Raw genomic sequence first — 20,349 nt, 5'->3', positions numbered from 1 at the left:
TACCCTCATCAATCATCTTTGTCACTTCCTCAAAAAAATTCAATCAAATTTGTGAGACAAGACCTCCCACAAACATTTTAAAACTGCCATCAGGAACTATCAGTACAGCAAATTTCAAATATCTTTGCACACTTCCACACTTTGAAGACATAAATGAAGGGATGGGGGTGTTGCCAGGGGATAGGAGGACTGCAAGTGTTCTAACAATGTAAGGCAAAGAACTGTGGATGCTGGAGACCAGAAACAAGAAAAGAAATTGCTGGCAAAACTCGACAGGTCTGGCAGTGGAAAAAGTTCTGATAAAGGTTCACTCAACTTGAAATGTTAACTCTGCTTTCTTCCCATAGATGCTGCCAGACCTGCTGAGTTTCACCAGGAATTTCCATTTTTGTAGCAAATGTTTTACTCATCTACAAAAATCCAAAGGGATAAACTGCAGGCTGGTCAGCCCAACATCAAAATGTTGGGGAAATGTTTGAGGAAAACATCTCAGGATAAAATGAATTAACATTTGGGAAAGTCAAAATAAAGAAGTGAAATTCACCTCAGATTTGGGAATAGCAAATGCATTTTTTTTAAGTTTATGCCAGGAGCCAGGGTCCATATGCAACATAGTTACAGTTTGTCTGGGGAGCAAAGGAAAGTATAAAGCAGGAAATTACAGGCCAGCGATGTGGAAATTATTAGCAAGAAATGATTAGCAGAATATATCTGTACTTGGAAAGATACCGATTAATTAGGAACAGTCAGCATAGATTTGGTAAGGGAACGTTGTGTTTGACAGATTTGATTGAACTTTTTCAGGAGGTCATGTTGATGAGGGTAATGCATTTAATATGGTCTACATGGACTTTAGCAAGGCTTTTGATAAGGTCCCTCACTGCAGATTGGACAAGAAAGTCAGAGCCTGTGGGATCCAAGGCAGAAGGTGATGGCAGAGGGATGTTTCTCTGACTGAAAGTCTGTTTCCTGTACTCCATAAGGATTGATCCTAAACCCCTTGATGTTTGTAAGACATATGACCAAGAATGTTAATGAATGATACAATAATTGGTCAGGCGGTAAATAGTGAGGAGGATAGTGGCAAACTACGGGAGGATATCAATGGATTTCTTAGGTGACCAGAGCAGTGGTAAATAGAATTCCGCTCGGAAACCTGAGAGATAATGCACTTGGAGATGGCTAACAAGGCAAGGGATTACATTGAGAATGGAGGACATTGGAAAATACTAAAGATTAGAAGAACATTGATGGATGTATTCACAGATTCCAGATATGGTGGTTAAGAAGCTATATGGAATATAACCTTTATTAGCCGAAGCATAGAATGAAAACCTGAAAAGGTGCAGAAAAGATGTGCAGGAATTGCTGGGGTTTGAGCTATAGGGAGAGGCTGAATAGGCTGGGGCTATTTTCCCTCCGCCATTAGAGGCTGAGGGGTGAGCTTCAAGAGGTTTATAACATCATGAGGGGCATAGATAGAGTGAATAGCTAAGGTCTTTTCCCCAGGGCAGAGGAGTCCAAAACGAGGTTTAAGGTGAGAGAGAAAGATATAAATGGGGCATAAGGGGCAACCTTTTCATACAGACAGTGATGTGTGTATGGAATGAGCTGGCAGAGGAAGTGATGGAGGCTGGTACAATTACAACATTTAAAAGACATCTGTATGGGTATATGAATAGGAAAGATTTAGAGGGATATGGGCCAAGTGCTGGCAAATGCAACTTGATTAACTTAGGATATCTGGTCAGCATGATGAGTTGGACCAAAGGGTCTGTTTCAACTCTTGGACTCTATGACAGCTGGGAAGTTATGCTGGAATTGTATAAAGTGCTGGTTAAGTCACAACTAGAGCACAGCATGTAGTTCTGATCACCACCTTATAGAAATGATGTGATTGGGCTCGAACTGGTGGAGAGGAGATTAACCAGGAAGCTACCTTGGCTGGAAGATCTGAACAATTAGTAACGGTTGGATAGATTGGATTGCTTTCCTCAGAGCAAGGAGGGTTGATAGAGGACTGGAGTCTATTATAAAGGATGAAATTACGACACATCTGGATAGTAGTAACAGGATAGGTCAGAGTCAGCATGGATTTATGAAGGGGAAATCATGCTTGACTAATCTTCTGCAATATTTTGAGGATGTAAGTCTGAAGATGGACAAGGGAGATCCAGTAGATGTAGTGTACCTGGACTTTCAGAAAGCTTTTGATAAAGTCCCACATAGGAGATTAGTGAGCAAAATTAGGGCGCATGGTATTGAGGGCAAAGTACTAACTTGGATTGAAAGTTGGTTGGCTGACAGGAAACAAAGAGTAGTGATAAACGGCTCCATTTCGGAATGGCAGGCAGTGACCAGTGGGGTACCGCAGGGATCAGTGCTGGGACTGCAGCTTTTTACAATATATATTAATGATATAGAAGATGGTATTAGTAATAACATTAGCAAATTTGCTGATGATACTAAGCTGGGTGGCAGGGTGAAATGTGAGGAGGATGTTAGGAGATTACAGGGTGACCTGGACAGGTTAGGTGAGTGGTCAGATGCATGGCAGATACAGTTTAATGTGGATAAATGTATGGTTATCCACTTTGGTGGCAAGAACAGGAAGGCAGATTGCTACCTAAATGGAATCAATTTAGGTAAAGGGGCAATACAGAGAGATCTGGGTATTCTTGTACACCAGTCAATGAAGGTAAGCATGCAGGTACAGCAGGTAGTGAAGAAGGCTAATAGCATGCTGGCCTTCATAACAAGAAGGATTGAGTAAAGAAGCAAAGAGGTTCTTCTGCAGCTCTACATGGCCCTGGTGAGACCACACCTGGGTATTGTGTGCAGTTCTGGTCTCCAAATTTGAGGAAAGACATTCTGGCTATTGAGGGAGTGCAGCGTAGGTTCACGAGGTCAATTCCTGGAATGGCAGGACTACCTTACGCTGAAAAACTGGAGCGACTGGGCTTGTATACCCTTGAGTTTAGAAGACTGAGAGGGGATCTGATTGAGACATATAAGATTATTAAAGGATTGGACACTCTGGAGGCAGGAAACATGTTTCCGCTGATGGGTGAGTGCCGAACCAGAAGACACAGCTTAAAAATACGTGGTAGACCATTTAGGACAGAGATGAGGAGAAACTTCTTCACCCAGAGAGTGGTGGCTCTATGGAATGCTCTTCCCCAGAGGGCAGTGGAGGCCCAGTCTCTGGATTCATTTAAGAAAGAGTTGGATAGAGCTCTCAAGGATAGTGGAATCAAGGGTTATGGAGATAAGGCAGGAACAGGATACTGATTAAGGATGATCAGCCATGATCATATTGAATGGTGGTGCAGGCTCGAAGGGCAGAATGGCCTACTCCTGCACCTATTATCTATTGTCTATTGACAGAGGTGTATAAGTTTAGAAGCAATATAGGGCAGAAAGGAAGACACTTATTCCATGAGTAGAGGGATAAGTTAGTAGAGGAAATAGATTTAAGGTAAGTAATAGAAGGCTAAGAGAGTTGAGAAGATTTTTTTTGATTCAGGGGGTGATGGGACTCACTGCCACCAAGGGTTGAGTCAGCACCTCGCATGATAATTAAGTGATATTTAGACATTCACTTGCATTATCATAGCTTTCAAGGCTATGGGCCAAAAGCTGATAAATGGAATTGATGGGCTAAACAGCTGTTTCTGTGCTTGAAATGACTATGAGTCTGTGAGAACTTGCCTGAGTCATTTGATGAAAGTAATGGAAAAGCTTTATGAAGTTAACCAAAGACAATAAATGCTGGAGATCACAGTGGGTCAGACAGCATCCATGGAGAGAGAGCAAACTAAGGTTTCAAGTCGAGATGACTCTTCATTAGACTCTGATGAAGAATCATCCAGACTCAAAACGTTAGCTTGCTCTCTGTCCATGGATGCTGTCTGACTCACTGTGATCTGCATCATTGTTATCTTCAGTACAGATTCCAGCGTCTGCAGTAACTTGCTCCTACATTATGAAGTTAATGTGGTTTTTGGGCTTTCATAAAGCTTTTGGCAACGCACCACATAATGAACTGGTGAGCAAAATGAAAGCATATGAGATTAGTGGAACAGTAACAACCTGGATACAAAATTGTCTAAAATATGGAAAAAACATAGTATATTGAACAAAAACAAAATTGCTGTAAATACTGAGCAGGTCTGGCAGCATCTGTGGAGAGAAAGCAGAGTTTAACGTTTCAGGTGCAATGAACCTTCTTCAGAACTTTTACGAGAACATTGAACTATTATTTTTTGGATGTTATTTTTCAGTATACAGAAGTGTTCCCAGGCATCAGTTTTAGGAACACTGCTCTTTTTGACTTGATCTTGAAAAGAGAGGGCACAATTTCAAGATAGTAATAAACTTCAGGAGACAGCGAGCGGAAAAATAATCTGTGATGTAGATAACATTTAAAACAAAGAACTGTGAGGGTACATCTTGATAGGAAGAAGCGGGGGGGGGGGGGGGGGAATGAACTAAGTGCAATTTTAGTAGTTGGAGGAACAGAGATGTGGTATTGTGGAGTTAGATGGAGGTGGGTGAGGAAAAGGAGTGATAAGCATATAAATGTTTGATGGTGGATAAATAAGTTCCGAAGATTTTTTAAATGTTAACACCTTATCTTTATTATAGAGGAACAGAGTACCAAAACAATGAAGTTAAAGAATCCCCACAGTGTGGAAATAGGCTGTGCAATCCACTGAGTCCACACCAACCTTCGAAGAGCATTCCCTCCTCCTGCATTTCCCATGGCTAATCCACTCAGCCTGCACATTCCTGTTTTCCCTCATGTCATTTTTAAAATCTTAAAAATATGCCCTCCCAGTTTTGAATTCCCTCGCTCTCTGTAAAAGATTTTCCTGTTTAACTTATCTATGTCCCTCATGATTTTATAAATGTCTATAAAGTCACCCATCAACCTCCTACACTCCAAGGAATAAAAGTTTCAGCATATTCAGCCTATGTTTATATCTCAAAACCTCCATTCCAAGCAACACACTGGTTAATGTTTTCTGAACCCTCTCCAGTTTAACAATATCCTTCCTATAGCAAGACTGAAGAAGCTGGGGGTTGTTTTCTTTGGAGCAGAGACTGTTAAGAGGAGATTTGATGGAAGTGTTGATCATTTTGATAGAATAGGTAAGGAGAAAGTGGTTTAACTACCAAATGGACTGACAACAAAATGATATGGATTTAAGATGATTGGCAAAAGAGCTGGGAGTGACATGAAGAAACTTTTTTACGCAGTGAGTTGAAATGATCTAGAATGCACTGCATGAAAAGGTGGTGGAAGCAGATACAGTAGTGACATTGGTGAAAAATATACAAAATGAGGAAAGAATGAGGTGTCAGATTAATTGTATAGGCCATCAAAACAGCAACAAACACAATATGCTGAATGACCTTTATCAGTGCTGCATCAATCTGTGAAATTATTTTCTGCTAGTTTTAGGGAATCCACCAGAATTAATTTCAGTTTCAACTCTATAGTATCCTCACTGAGAGTTGTGAGTAATAAAAGTTTCTTCACCTTCAGGGGAGTTTGGAAGGTAGCATTAGTACTTTCAAGATGGTGGACTGGGAAGGGTGAGGTGAGAGAAAGTCTCCGGAAGATAAGTGGATTATTATGCCAGCACTTGCTCATGAGTCTCTCTAACTCCTGAAAAGGTTTGGTTAAAATCATCAGATACAATGAATATTGTGCAAACCCATGTGATCCATCCTTATTTAGCCTATGCCTCGCCAAGTAAGTGTTAATTTTATCCTATATTATGGCATCTCGAGATTACCCATTGAGGCTATGACCCTGGTCATCTCATTTCCTTTCATCTTGAGTGGAGATGTCCCATCTCATTATAGTTTCATAAATGCCCTCTTATTCTACATTATCTCATTGCTTATTTTATTCTAAGGACAAAATCTAAGATTATCTCCTACTTGATGTGAAAATAAGTTGGAATGGCTCACCTTCCTTGCAATTATAATGTTTTTATCACAGCTTATCTTTGAATAATTAAAGTGACTTGTCATGAAGGACTTGTGTTCCTGCAACTTTTATCCATTTTTATTTTACATGTAGAGATATACAGCATGGAAACAGATCATATATCTCCCTCTTTTCAGTGCCTCTGTACTGAAGTCCTAATAGAGAAATAGGGATAGTAATTTTATGATCTTCCAGTTGAGACAATATTGTCAGGCACAAAATGGGGCAAAAATGAATAGGTTGATAGAACTGTTCCTATATGTAAGACAGTCTGAAAAATGTTGAATACTGTATCAAACTTTTAGTGGAAATTTAGAACATTCATTCTTCCATATCCAACACCACAACCACTTCCTCCCCCCCGCCTCCCCAATCTTCCACCACCATATCAGATACCTCCCACCTCCCCACATAAGTTATAGAACAGAAAGTCAATTGAAAATTTCAAAATTAAGATTGATTTTTATTATTAGGCAAGAGAATTTATGGCCACTGCATCAAAGTTGGTAGTTGTAATCTAGATACAGTTCATCCATGATCTAAGTGAAGTGTGGGCCAGAATTGAGGGTTGAATGATCCATTCCTACACTGAAGGGCCTAGATGAGTTTACATTCTGTATTTCCTTTTCTACTCCTTGAGTGTAACCAAGGCAATTCAACGTTTTGGTGTGTTTTGGACTAGATGGTTAACAGTTCATGTGGATGTTAATGACGCCAACACATTATTGGAAGCAGAATGAAAGGCTTTCCTGGTGCCTTGCCAAACCAGCCGTCTTCAACCAAATGCAGCAGAACACTGGAGATTGATTGTGGGATCGTTATTTCTGTCAAATGGTCACTATGGTTGACAAATTTATATCGCCACTATACTTCAGAATAATTAATTTCATTTTAAGTGCCTTCAGAATGTTGAGTTTCATCTATGCAGCATCCTTTTCTTTTTCGGGTCTCAGGCTTAGCTCAATAATAACGCGGAGTTGGAAGACTTGGTCCCAGTCTGGAGACTGGGGGTTTACAATCTGAGCTGACACTTCTGTGCAGTATTGAGAATGAACTGCACTGTGAGAGGTGACAACTTCAGATGAGATCCTGTTTTATTCTTTCACAGGGTTAGGCCAGCAATTATTGTGTTTTCCCAGAAGATGGTGGTCAGCTGCCCTCTTGAACGGCTGCAGTGCATGTGGTGTAGATACACCAGCACCAGTAAAGAAATGACAAAATAGTTCCAAGTCAAGGTGATACGCTAAAGTTTCCTGTTCCAACCGATGTCCAAGCAAAGTTCCATGGCATTATGAGAAGATAAGCAAGGCAGTTCTCCTTGGTAACTGGTCAAATTTACCCCCAACCAGCATTGCTCACACTCTGCAGTCATTGTTTTTACCACCTTGCTCACACAAATAGTCCAATCATTGGCCTTATTGCTTTTCAAAGGATATTTCTGTGAATTAAGTGTCTGCCTGCATTTTAAAAATTCCAGCTTGGCTTGCTGCATATCAAGAAGTACATCTTTGGAATTTTAGGACACTTTATGATTGTGAGAGAAACAATATGAATGCGTTTTCTTTTTTCTAATAGGAGTTCATTTGTCATTACAGGCCATTTAACCCCTCCTCATCTGTGTATCCAAGATAGTGTCCACCAGGCTGGCTGGTGCATGACTGGCCCGAAGTCTGGACCACATGGCCCTGGATCACAACTGAAACACATGGAGACCGCATCATCCCAGTCACCTCTGAAACCTCTACTGTACGATTTCGAAGGGAATCGGCGGGATACTCTGGAATACGGTAACAGCAAGGCTGACCAACTCATAGAGGATCATAATATGAATATTGTATCGCCATCATTGCCATGTCCATCATTGCATGTGAACAAAGAACCTGCTAAACACTGTCTCTCTCCGACAGGGTCTTTTGGTTTACACACAAAGTCAGGAAGCTCTTTCCCTGAAATGGAAGCTGGCCATGATAGCCATACACATCAAACTAACACAGCAGACAATATCACATCACAAAGCTCAGATACAGAGCTGGAACAAGACTTGACTAGCAGCAGTTCCAAGGGACATTCTTGTTCTGCTAATAGATCCAGTGAAATGTACACACTTGCCTCTGAATTAGGAATGAATACTGAGATTGAAGCTGACCATACCTTTGCTGCCACTAGTAAATGCTTGTCACCATCCAACCTTAGCAACGGTTCCTGTACTCCTGTGTCTGATGCAGAGCTTGAACTAGAATTTGGAATTGCAAACAAGATGCACAGAGCATCCACAGAGCAAACAGCTTTTGTGCCCCCCGTTCTCGAGCAAATAAATTTGACAAGCCCCGCCACCACTGCAATGAGTTCTTCGGCTCCTGATTCAGAGATGGACCATGACCATGACACAGGAGAGACAGCTGTTGACTATGTGCAGCCATCTAGTTCCAATAGCAATACAGTGTCTCCTTCCTCTGACCCAGGCATCGTGGCAGATCTCACCAGTAAAAGCACCAAGAAATTTATGCAGTCGTACCAAAGTGAGGATGGTGTTTCCTCTGGTTCTGACTCAGAATTGGAAGAACTCGAAGAAAGACTAACATGTGACAACAGTGCTGCATGTAACATGATTTCTTCCATCTCAGAGACCGAGTTAGACCTTACCAGTGAGAGCAGCAGTGGTCGGTCATCACACTTAACCAACTCAATTGAAGAAGCAAGTTCACCCAACTCTGATCCTGAGATTGACTGGGAAGGAGAAATAAATACTTCTAATGTTAAAGATCGATTGTACTTGATAAAGACAGCCAGTAATACCGACGTCAATACATTAAACCCAGTTGCTGAATGGGACCTTGACAGTGGGTATACAGGAAGATTTGTATGTGCTACAGATAAAAATAATTCACGTACTTCTGCCAGAGTTTCAGAGTCAGAGTTAATAATAGACCATCTTACTGATGTTATTGCTGAATCTTTGCAAGATCCGGACCAGACAAAAAAACAGATTACTTCACCAGAAACTCCAGAGTTGAGACCAGATAGTAGGAATGAAAGTACTGCCAGGCCTACATATCTTGATATTATACCAAATCCATCGCTGTCTCAGGTCCCAAGCCCGAAATCACAAACAGAAGATAATGATGAAGAAAACAGTGATGATAAACTGAGTAATGATTCTGAGTCTTCGTGTTCTGAACATGATTTGGACGCTGATCTAAGTGAAAGTTCTGACTCCCCTTGGCTTCTTAGTAACATGATCAACACAATGATTTCACAAGGCTCCCACACTGTCAAAGACGAGGGCTGGATGCAGACTCATTCCTTCAGTGAGACCGTTTCCTCATGTTCTGACATTGAGATCGAGCCAGTGTTCGCTAACCAGCTACTGTGCACTTCAGGGCATCAAAATGACACAGGCCAGAGAGATTCGAAAAACAAAGACCATCTTGACTTAGACATTGAGATATTGGATAGCAATGATGATTTTGAAGATGCAATGTTCTCCAAAGATGAGGATAAAAGAAAAGAGACAAGAGCTGAGGGACCTGAGTTAACGCCAACTTCTAACAATAAACCAGCAACCATTTACCTGGCTTTGAGTAATCCACCCGATGATGCAGCCGTGAGAGTAGGCAATCATAGTGTATCGTTGACTCCAGGAAGAGTTGATTCCTGTGAAGCCGAAGCAGAGCTAAGCAAGGATTTTAAGGACAGTTGCACAAATGAAGAGGATGATGACATCACCATAATGCCAAACTCCACACTAAGCTTCAAGTATGAGGAGCCAATGGAAAGCCTTCAAGGAATAAATCCAGATCACGACATGGATGCTCCAAGTTTCAGTGAAGACCTAGAGGCTGCTTTTATTTTAGAAAATCGATTAACTGAATTGAATTCTCGGCCGCTCACTTCTGAGGTGCAAACGAAATCAAAGCCAGTCAGTGAAGAGACTGACTGTCCCAATAAATGCTCAAACCCATCTTCTTCATTTAATGCAAGCCCCAAAATACCCATATCCTTTAGTGACCCATCAAATGGACCTTTCAACCTGAAGGAACTGTCCCCATTGCACAGAGCAGCCAGCAAGCAGCTAGACCAGTCATTGGCCTATGACTCTATTAAGTATACCCTGGTGGTAGATGAGAACACTACTTTAGAGCTCGTCAGTTTGAAGCGTTGCACCTCCATCTTGAGTGATGATAGTGAAATCTCAACACTGTGCGACAACTGTGAGCTGGAAATGGATAATGAGTTTGGGGACTGCACAGAGAGACATGACATCGAGAACTCATCTGAGGATTCATCACCTGAAGCCGACACACAGTTTTCCAAGAAATTCCTCAATGTTTTTGTCAACAGCACTTCTCGATCTTCAAGTAAGCTATGTGTCCCATTATAAAACTTAGCATGCATGGTGTGTGAGATCCAGTGTTAACCATATGCTAATAATGTTTCCATGTTGATAGATTCTGTCATAAGTAACTTGTATTCTATATATGCCGTAAAGGTATGGAGCTATGAATTTTCTGCTCATTTGTATTATGTCACTTCTAAGGATTCCACATTCTGAGAATAGTTTCATGTAAAATCCCCTGTGAAGATATATATGTCCTTCTCATAAAATTGGGAATAACCTGCTGAGATAGAGAGGAAGGTAATGCAGTACATAAGATACTCCCATGGTTACTGGGCGATGTACAGTGTAAGGCATTTGTCATAATACAATGGTGAGAGTCAATAGAGAAAATGGCGAGGCTGGGGTTGTTATCCTTAGGGGAGAGAAGGTGAGGAATAGCGGTATTTGAAACTGTGAACTGTTTTGATAAAATAAATAAGGAGAAACGGTTTCCATTGACAGAAGGGTCAGTAACCAAAGCATGGAGATTTAAGATGATGTAAGTAAGGGTGATATTGAAGTAAGAGGTGCAGGTGTGAGCTTACAGTGAGGGGATGGATGTTGAAGTGAGGCAGGTATTACAGTAATGGATAGGAGAGACTTGTTCTGCAGTGAGAGCTGGGTATTTCAGCAAGGGGTGATCATTGGAAAGTTTTGGGTGTTGGTGTTACATTGAGGGGGCTGGGGTCACGATGACCATTGGATGTTGTGGTGAGTGTTGTTACTCCCGCTGTTGTGGTGAGATGTTGATGATATGATTTGGCTGTGGATGTTAAGGTGACTGGTAAATCGTGGGATATCTGCTAGTGGAATGACTTGTGCTCTCTCTCCTGAATAGGTACAGAATCCTTTGGCCTTTACTCCTGCACAATAAATGGTGAAGAGCGGGAGCAGACTCATCGAGCAGTATTCCGGTAAGACTGGTTCCCCCGAGTTTCATTCTGGCGGGAGATCCTGAGCAAGATTGCTGGCTCCCACCATCACTCTAAATCTGACACAGCACAGAGTGGAGGAATTAATGAGATAGAGTGCCCAGAGTTTGTGTGCAAATCCTTCTTATCGGTTAATGTTTCTGATCAGGCTAGGGGGTGTGACAGAGGAGAAATGCTGTCATTGATGGACCCTTAGTAACAGAGACTAGCCATTATTATAATTGGGACCTTCAGGGTTTGTTTGGCTTCTTTAGTTTTGTGTTCACATCAGTACACTAAACGTCTTCCTCCCTCTCCTATCAAGTACATTTTCATAGAAGTCATAGAATCCCTACAATGTGGAAAGAGGCCATTTGACCCAACAAGTCCACACCAACCCTCAGAAGAGTAATCCACCCAGACCTAATTCCCCAACTGTACATTCTTGACTAATACACCTAACCTATACATCCCTGAACACTATGGGTAATTTAGCATAGCCAATTCACCTTATCGACATATCTTTGGACTGTGGGAGGAAATCGGAGTACCCAGAGGAAACCCACGCACACACAGAGAGAATGTGAAAACGCCACTCAAACAGTCGCCAGAGATTGGAATCGAACCCGTGTCCCTGGCACTGTGAGGCAGCGGTGCTAACCATAGAGCTACTGTACCACCCTAAACCCTAAGTGTTTCAAACCTCAGAAACTCTTGTCTTTCTAAGAATTCCCAAGCATCAGAGAAAAATAAATTTTAATTATATCCAACCTTTGACAGATTTTCTAATTTTCCATTGGAAGAGTCACAAGATTGATCTGGCCACATCTTTCCAACTCATCCATCAAAGATATCTCTGAGCGCATACATCACAGTGTTCAACTAGATCTCACATTATTCCAGAGATTTTACCTGAAGCCTATTCTCTTGCTGACTACTCTCCACTAAAACCTGCTACATCAGCTCTCGGTTTGATCCCATGCCCTCACATCCAATTATCATTTGCTAATTTGAAATATTTTATGGATTTATACTTTCTACAGTCTATACTATCACGCAGCTCTAGATAGCCCTCCCTCAAGCGCCTTCTTTCCAGAGTTAAAAACCTACATCTCTTCACTCGTATTTCTTAATTTCGCAGAGATTAGAATGCACAGCTCTTTTTTGCATCCTCTCCAGCATTGAACTCCTTCCTCCAATCTCAGTGACCAGGATATGAAATCCAATGTCAAGCGTTGTTTTATTGACATCAAGAGATTATCCTGAGAAGATCACAATGTGCCTTGTTGAATCTGTACGGTCGAGGTTGTAGAATTTCTATACAACTGAGTACGGCATTTCAGAGTCCAATTAAGAGTCAATCACGTTGACAATAACAACATAATAGCCCAGCAAACCTACTCCACCATTCAGTAATCTCTTAGTTGATGTGGGACATATTAGTCAAATGAAGTAAGAGCAGCAGGTGTCCTTCTCAAAAGGATACCAGTGACCAGTTGGGTTCGAATAGCTCCATGGTCATTTTCACAGATACTCAAAAATGGATGTAAAGTCTCACATGGCCACAGTGAAATATGAACTCACATTCTCCAGATTACTGATCCAATTTTGAACACTGTATTCTGGGTGCAATCTGACCAGAGCCCTGTACAATTTAACTTTCTCTGAGTTGTATCCAGTTGCTTTGGTAATATGGTTGTGCACTCATTATTATACAACATTGACAGGACATTTTAAATATTTTACTGAATCAACACCACCGTCACATAGTGCACCTGCTGCCAACTCCTTCCTTCCTATGCGCCGTACGTTAGTGCCCAACTAACGTTTGTTAAGACATTGTTACGCATGCTGAACCCATTTTAATGAGCTCATTCGGGAGCTCAAACTTTAGGTTTAACTGCTTATTTAATCTCTTCCTTTCCTGATGTAACAAAATTGCTTCTGGTTCTCTGAAGGTTTATTCCTCGCCACCAGGATGAACTGGAGTTGGATGTTGATGATCCATTGTATGTTGAAGAGGAGGAAGATGACTACTGGTACCGAGGTTACAATATGCGGACAGGGGAGCGTGGAATCTTCCCAGCATACTACGCCCATGAGGTTGTCAACCAGACCAAGGAATTCCTAGGTAGGTCCAAACATAAAATTGTGATTAAAGTTCAGAGGATGTTCAGACTTTGACTGGAGTGGCGGAGGAGGGTTTAGCAGGAGAGTGAGATGGTGTTTTGCAATAAATATTGTCCACAGTTTAGTGGAGTGTAATAAGGCTCTGAGCTAACCAAGCACTTAGACTCTATAGCATTGCAGCAGAAAATGTAATGTGCACAGTTTTTCGAGGGGATGTTTGGAAACCAGTTTCAGCATGATTACACAAGTTGAATCAAATAATGTTAAGGAGATGAACAGGCTGCCAAGCTAACCTCTAAATCTGTGCCTATTATTGTTCTGACCTTGCTGCATCCATATATCCTTTCACTCCCTGGCATTTTGCCATGCAACATAGTCACTGCACTTTCTATTTAGCAGCAATCCTTTAAAGGTCACATGCGCTACATTCACTGAGGTCTTTATTATAAACTAAGTGTGAGGTTCGAATTTTGCAGGGAGCACACACTCGCGCACACAATTACACAAACATGCACACGTTCCACTCACACACATACACACACATACTGACTCACTCCCACACACACTCATTCACACACACACACTCTGACACTCACTCATGCTCTCACTCACACATTCTCACACTCACACACACTGTCACAATCACTCGTGTATTCACCACCGGATGGCCCCGTGGACAAGTCCTAACTTCCAATATGTATATGAAATCAAAGAAGCAGGATAGCCTAATCCTTTTAAAATACATTATTGGTCTTAAATGTAAATTTTCAGGTTTTATTTCTGCTCCAAATCAATTTCAGAATGTTCCCCTCCATCACATTGAGAGTCATAGAGTGATAGAGATGTATAGCACACAAACAGTCCAACTCGATGATACCCTACCCTGTAAAACCTGTGCCCATACCTCCTCCCTCACCTCTATCCAAGGCCCTAAAGGAGCCTTCCACATCCATCAAAGTTTTACTTGCACATCCACTAATATCATTTATTGTATCCATTGCTCCCGATGCGGTCTCCTCTACACTGGGGAGACTGGGCGCCTCCTAGCAGAGCGCTTTAGGGAACATCTCCGGGACACCCGCACCAATAAACCACACCGCCCTGTAGCCCAACATTTCAACTCCCCCTCCCACTCTGCCGAGGACATGGAGGTCCTGGGCCTTCTTCACCGCCGCTCCCTCACCACCAGACGCCTGGAGGAAGAACACCTCATCTTCCGCCTCGGAACACTTCAACCCCAGGGCATCAATGTGGACTTCAACAGTTTCCTCATTTCCCCTTCCCCCACCTCACCCTAGTTCCAAATTTCCAGCTCAGCACTGTCCCCATGACTTGTCCAGACTTGTCATACCTGCCTATCTCCTTTTCCACCTATCCACTCCACCCTTTCCTCCCTGACCTATCACCTTTATCCCCTCCCCCGTTCACCCATTGTACTCTATGCTACTTTCTCCCCACCCCCACCCTCCTCTAGCTTATCTCTCCACGCTTCAAGCTCACTGCCTTTATTCCTGATGAAGGGCTTTTGCCCGAAACGTCGATTTCGCTGCTCCTTGGATGCTGCCTGAATTGCTGTGCTCTTCCAGCGCCACTAATCCAGAATCCCTAACCTAATCTAGTCCCACTTGCCAGCGCTTGGCCCATATCCTTCTAAACCCTTCCTATTCATATATCCATCGAAATTTTCAATAAGTTCATACCTTTGCTGAGTCAGAGAGAGCTCAAGATGATGTGTTAGTACATCCCTTCTCATTCATATTTCAGCCAACTGAAACCATTGTCCCACTGACAAAACTTGCGAGGTTCTATTAATATGCGGATTTTGGTCTCTATTCACTCGCCCTGGTTTCTAATGATCTCTCTGGTGTCTATTGATTCAGGAATAAAGAAGAGCAGTGTCTGGGTGGAGAGGTTTGATGTGCAGTTCCTGGGATCTGTGGAAGTCCCATATCACCAGGGTAATGACATCCTGTGTGCTGCAATGCAGAAGGTGAGTGTGGCACAAACAAAAGGACTGAGGTAAATAGTTTCCTTCATTAGGGGTGGTAGGTGAAAGGTGAACTCATTGTACTGATCAAGTATAAGCAAGGAGCAGGAATGGCTCATAAAATTAAGTGGTTAACTAACATAAAAGTTGACTAAGAGTATGGAGAGCAGGAACTTCCAAACCTGTTCCTCTGATAGTCTCATCTCCAGAGCAAATTGCTTCTGTCTCCACTAGTTGATTTGACAGAAAAGGCCGTTTGACCCAACAAGTCTCTGGTGGTATTTATGCCCTACCCCAACTTCCTCTATCTTTCCTAAATCTATCAATATAAATCTTTATTTCCTTCTCCCTGATACACTTGTCTATGTCCTTTTAAATGTATCTGTAGTACTTGATTCAAGTGCTGAGTTTCCACATTTTCGCAAATCTTTGCTTACTTCTGTATTCCCCATTAGATGTTTTGGCCAACATCTTTATATTGATGTCCTTTAGACTTGATTGAATTTCCTGAACCTGGAGGTTTGAGAAAATGATCTTAGAGGAGACCATTGAAACCTCCCAAAATCCTTCCATGAGGAACAATGTATCCACTTTGTATGAAATATGAACTGCCAGAGCAGATCAAAATATCAAAACATTTTGAAATCTGAGATAAAATACACTGGTAATTCATATTATGTTAATTTGGCACAATTTATTGAATGAATAAATTTATTAAGATACCTTTAAGCTCAACCAAAGTGTTTCAAACCCTTCATGTTCATTGTTTCAGCATCCAATTCAAAAACCTAATTGAATTTATTCCAGGTTACGTTGGGTATAGCATCCTTTTAAATATCCGGCACTGGACCTGGGTTTCATAATTATCCCTCCAATAAATCATCTTCATCCTGCATGGTTTGAAGATCTGACGACACTTATGTACAAATAGCATCTGATGATTTAAGGAAGAAGCTATACAAATCTGGGGCAGCAGGTGTACTTCCACTGTTAGTGAAGGTTTTCCATCTGTAAACAATCCACCAATCCTATACACCATAAACATGACCTTTAGTAGCTCATTGATGCACTTTCTCCAAATGCTGAGCTATGGATTTTAGCCCCCCGGTATCAATGCAAGCTGGATCTTACTTCTTTGGTGGGGGTTCTTGATCTGATCAGTTACATGGATTTTGAACATGCTGCACACTGAGAAGCTCCATTCTTTGTACTGGTCAACAGGACACCTGTTTCTCACACTACCAATCCACAGCTTCACTCCATCACAGGCCCAGGGACCCAGGTTCGATTCCAGCCTTGGGCAACTGTCTGTGTGGGTGTCTTCCGGATGCTCTGGTTTCCTCCCACAGTCCAAAAGATATGCAGGTCAGGTGAATTGGCCATACTAAATTGCCCATTGTGTTAGGTGCATTAGTTAGTGGTAAATGTAGGGAAATGAGTCAAGGTGGTTTCTTCTTCAAGTTGGTGTGGACTTGTTGGGTCGAAGGACCTATTTCCATGCTGTAGGGGATCTAATCTAATCTTCATCCATTGATACATTATTATAAACATGCACAAAAAATCCTGCAAGGACTTTAATTTAAGGCATGGTTTTACATTTCAAAATTATTCCAGGCTTTAATTTAATTTCACCAGCCACACAGGATAGTATCATAATGATGTTTACCTACTCATATCCTATGGTCTTCACTAGAAGTGTTTTTGAACCTTTCCAGTTTGTTAGCTGGGTGTATCGAAATTCATGTGCATTTCATGTATGTTGCTGAGTTAGCTTAATGGATACTGATGTTTTTCCAGGTGTCTGCTGGAAACTGGTACTTTTGGTCTTTAGGTAGTCCTTTAGCAATCTTGGTCTTCTGCTGTAACAGTAGGGCAGTTCCATAAAGTCACTACACCCATGGGCTGTTGCACTGAAATCTTTGCTGCACTTGGTTTAATTTGACCCACCTAAGTGCAGATATATCTAATATGCCCCCAGTGACATTTTGAAGACCTGCTGGCACATGCTTTTGAAGGTCGGGGTCACTGCTTGGTCCATGTCATTTGGTCTTGGACATCATCTTCAGGGCAGATTCCTTCTTCTTTGATTCTCACCCCAGTCTTTCACAAACACCAAATTCATCAGCTGCAGCACAGTTATCTGACAACGTAGTAAATGGTATGACTTTTGGCTTGAAACCAGTTTCATACTTTAATCACTTCTTTTGAAAACTATTTTTCTTCATTTTTCCCCATGAGTGGTCTGTTCGGTGTGGGCTGATCTCAAACTCCCATTCATCTACACAACACATTCTATATCCATCTGCTTGATCCCTTGCGCCCAATGATAGAGGAAACTGACAAATAAAAACATGCCTTGGTGGAATGAAAATTGATCCTTACCATTAATGTGAGCATACAATTTTGTTGCTGAAAAGGGAGGTCAACTTATATATTAATGACTTTGATGTAAAAATATGGTTTTTGATACTGGATAAATGGGTGACACGGTGGCTTAGTGGGTAGCATTGCTGCCTCACAGCACCTGGAATCTGGGTTGGATTCCAGCCTAAGGTGACAGTCTGTGTGGAGTTTGCACTTTCTCTCCGTGTCTGCGAGGGTTTCCTCTGGGTGCTCCGGTTTCCTCCCAAAATCCAAAGATGTGCAGGTTAGGTGAATTGGCCATGCTAAACTGCCCATAGTGTGAGGTGCATTAGTCAGAGGGAAATGAGTCTGGGTGGGTTACTCTTTAGAGGTTCAGTGTGGACCTGTTGGGCCGAAGGGCCTGTTTCCACACTGTAGAGAATCTAATCTAAATGAATCATCATATGCATCAGTTTAACATATATGCGGTGATCTGCAGTAAATTGGAAAATGGAACCTGGGAATAAATGAGGATAATATCCAGGGTGAGTGGGGGAGAGGGTGAGTCATTGCGTGACCAACCTCACGGTAGGAGAGTTTTACCTCAATAAGAGGTAGCCCCTGCAGTTAGGAATAGGTTTTGTACAGACTTAAATATCCTCCTTCATCTAGGAACAAGTAGGTCCAATTGAGTTGTCCAGTGACAGGTCTGATTGAATTCAACTCAGCACAGGCCAGAGTTGGAACTACAACATTTTGATTGATAAATAGTAAAACGGTGGTCTAATGTTGTGCAGGTGAATTCTTGAATTTAATTCTTAATTTCAATGTCAACCTTATGTAGATTGCTACAACTAGAAAGTTGACAGTTCATCTACGCCCACCTGCAAGTTGTGAGTTGGAGATCAACATTCAAGGGGTTAAACTGGTCATGAGCTTGAATGAGTATGGCCCAGAAGACAAGGTAAGACCATCTGTGCACCTCTTATGGGTCGTTTGTCTATTGACCTTATCTTTCATTCATTTCTCTGTCTGTGAACACATCTGTTCATTGCTTTAGGGTGTATCTGTTTTAAGAGCCCATAATGTTAAAGATAGTATATAGGCATGGATAGAGAATTGGCTAATGGATGGAAAACAGTGAGTGGGGATAATTTCAAGTTGGCGATCTGTGACCAGTGAGGTTCCACAGGGATCAGTGCTGGAATTGCAACAGTTTACAATATATTAATGACCTGGGCGAGGGAAGTGAATGTATTGTAGCCAGATTTGCAGGTGGCACCCCAGATGATATTTTGGTAGTTGAAGTTGCCACCTATTACTGCCCTATTATTTTTGTACCTAGTCTGTTTCTAAGCTCAACTGATATTGGCTCATTTGATGCTTTATTTAATATATGAATACCTCTTCCAGTTGAATAATATTACACCCACCTTTTTTACCCTCTTCTCTACCCTGCCCGAAACATCATCTCCATGGAGGTTGACCTGTCACCCTCACTCCTCTTTGAGCCAGATTCCCATTGTGGCAATGACCTAATAAGTCAGTGTTAAACTAACAAGCAGGCTCTTAGCAAGACTCGCACATTCAGTTTGGCTAAATGGATGCGTTACTAGTGGGACTCAATAACCCAACAAGAACCAGTGACTTCAGGGCAAGAGAAATGGAAGCAAGATGGGGAGAACATTCTCACCCCCTAGAACTGATATACGTTTGTCATTTTAAGCGTATCGTTCAGCCAAGACCTAATAACCTGTTAAATAATTGAAACAACAACTTTGAGAGAGTGTAGATTATTCTGCCACTGCCCCCTTACCAACTTCTGCTACAACAGGGTAAAATCTTAATTGGTCCCCAGTACCAAGTGTAAGGCACATGCGTTTCTTGACTTCATTATGGTCAGTGAACTGCCAAGTCATCTTTTTAACTTACCTGTAGAAATTTGAGAATGTTTCCACATGAGCATGTTTCTACCTGACCAGGCAAAACTTCATTTTAACTGTGATTTCTTTTTCCCCCTAGACTGAAAGGTGCAGCCATTTTTTCCAGATGAAGAACATTTCATTCTGTGGATGCCACCCTAAAAACAGCTGGTAAGGATCAAAGGCCATCATGAGCTGCCAATATTACAGCTATTCCATATTCATGAGTCATGTTCTCTTATTTTTCTCTGCCTCTTCAGCTTTTATCACCGATTTAGACTTGTTTGAGAGCACACTCACCTGTGAATCTAATTATTGTGGATTTTAATCTCACTAGCAGGGCTTCACAACTCAATTGTGACACCAGCAGGGAGGCTGCTGATTCTCTTCAATTAACTGTCTGTGCTTTAAGGAAAAGAAATCACTGAACATGTTGATTGTTTAAAGTACTGTATTAGTGCAAGTAATTTTGTGACATCTTATAGTTACATTTTCCGGATAGTAACAGCCCTAACTTTCTCCACAACCTCAAGTCATTAATAGGTTTGTAATATCTTTTTCTCTACCAGGTGAAAGAGTTTGGATTCATCATTCTGATATTCATTAGCGTAATCTTAAAATTGCACAGAAACACTTCTGCAATTGTTCTGCCCTGCTCAGATCCTCCATCCGTTTTG

General features: G+C 41.7%; 1 protein-coding gene across 2 annotated transcripts in view; it reads left to right on the top strand.

Annotated features, from left to right (window-relative positions):
* Positions 1-20,349, top strand: part of mapk8ip2 (mitogen-activated protein kinase 8 interacting protein 2) — a 76,814-nt gene that overhangs the window by 47,381 nt on the left and 9,084 nt on the right. The window contains exons 5-11 of one of the 2 annotated variants that reach the window (XM_043713913.2): positions 7,597-7,788; positions 7,909-10,359; positions 11,218-11,293; positions 13,249-13,421; positions 15,301-15,410; positions 18,595-18,714; positions 19,773-19,843. In XM_043713913.2, the coding sequence (XP_043569848.1) occupies positions 7,597-7,788; positions 7,909-10,359; positions 11,218-11,293; positions 13,249-13,421; positions 15,301-15,410; positions 18,595-18,714; positions 19,773-19,843 (3,193 nt within the window). Of the gene's footprint in view, positions 1-7,596; positions 10,360-11,217; positions 11,294-13,248; positions 13,422-15,300; positions 15,411-18,594; positions 18,715-19,772; positions 19,844-20,349 lie in introns of both variants that reach the window. The other variant, XM_043713911.2, reaches the window with a different exon arrangement.

This window comes from Chiloscyllium plagiosum, unplaced genomic scaffold (genome assembly GCF_037043375.1).
Source record: "Chiloscyllium plagiosum isolate Xiang-an unplaced genomic scaffold, Cpla_swu_hap1 HiC_scaffold_23, whole genome shotgun sequence".
Lineage (NCBI taxonomy): Eukaryota > Metazoa > Chordata > Chondrichthyes > Orectolobiformes > Hemiscylliidae > Chiloscyllium > Chiloscyllium plagiosum.
This window is presented reverse-complemented; position numbering and strand designations above follow the sequence as displayed.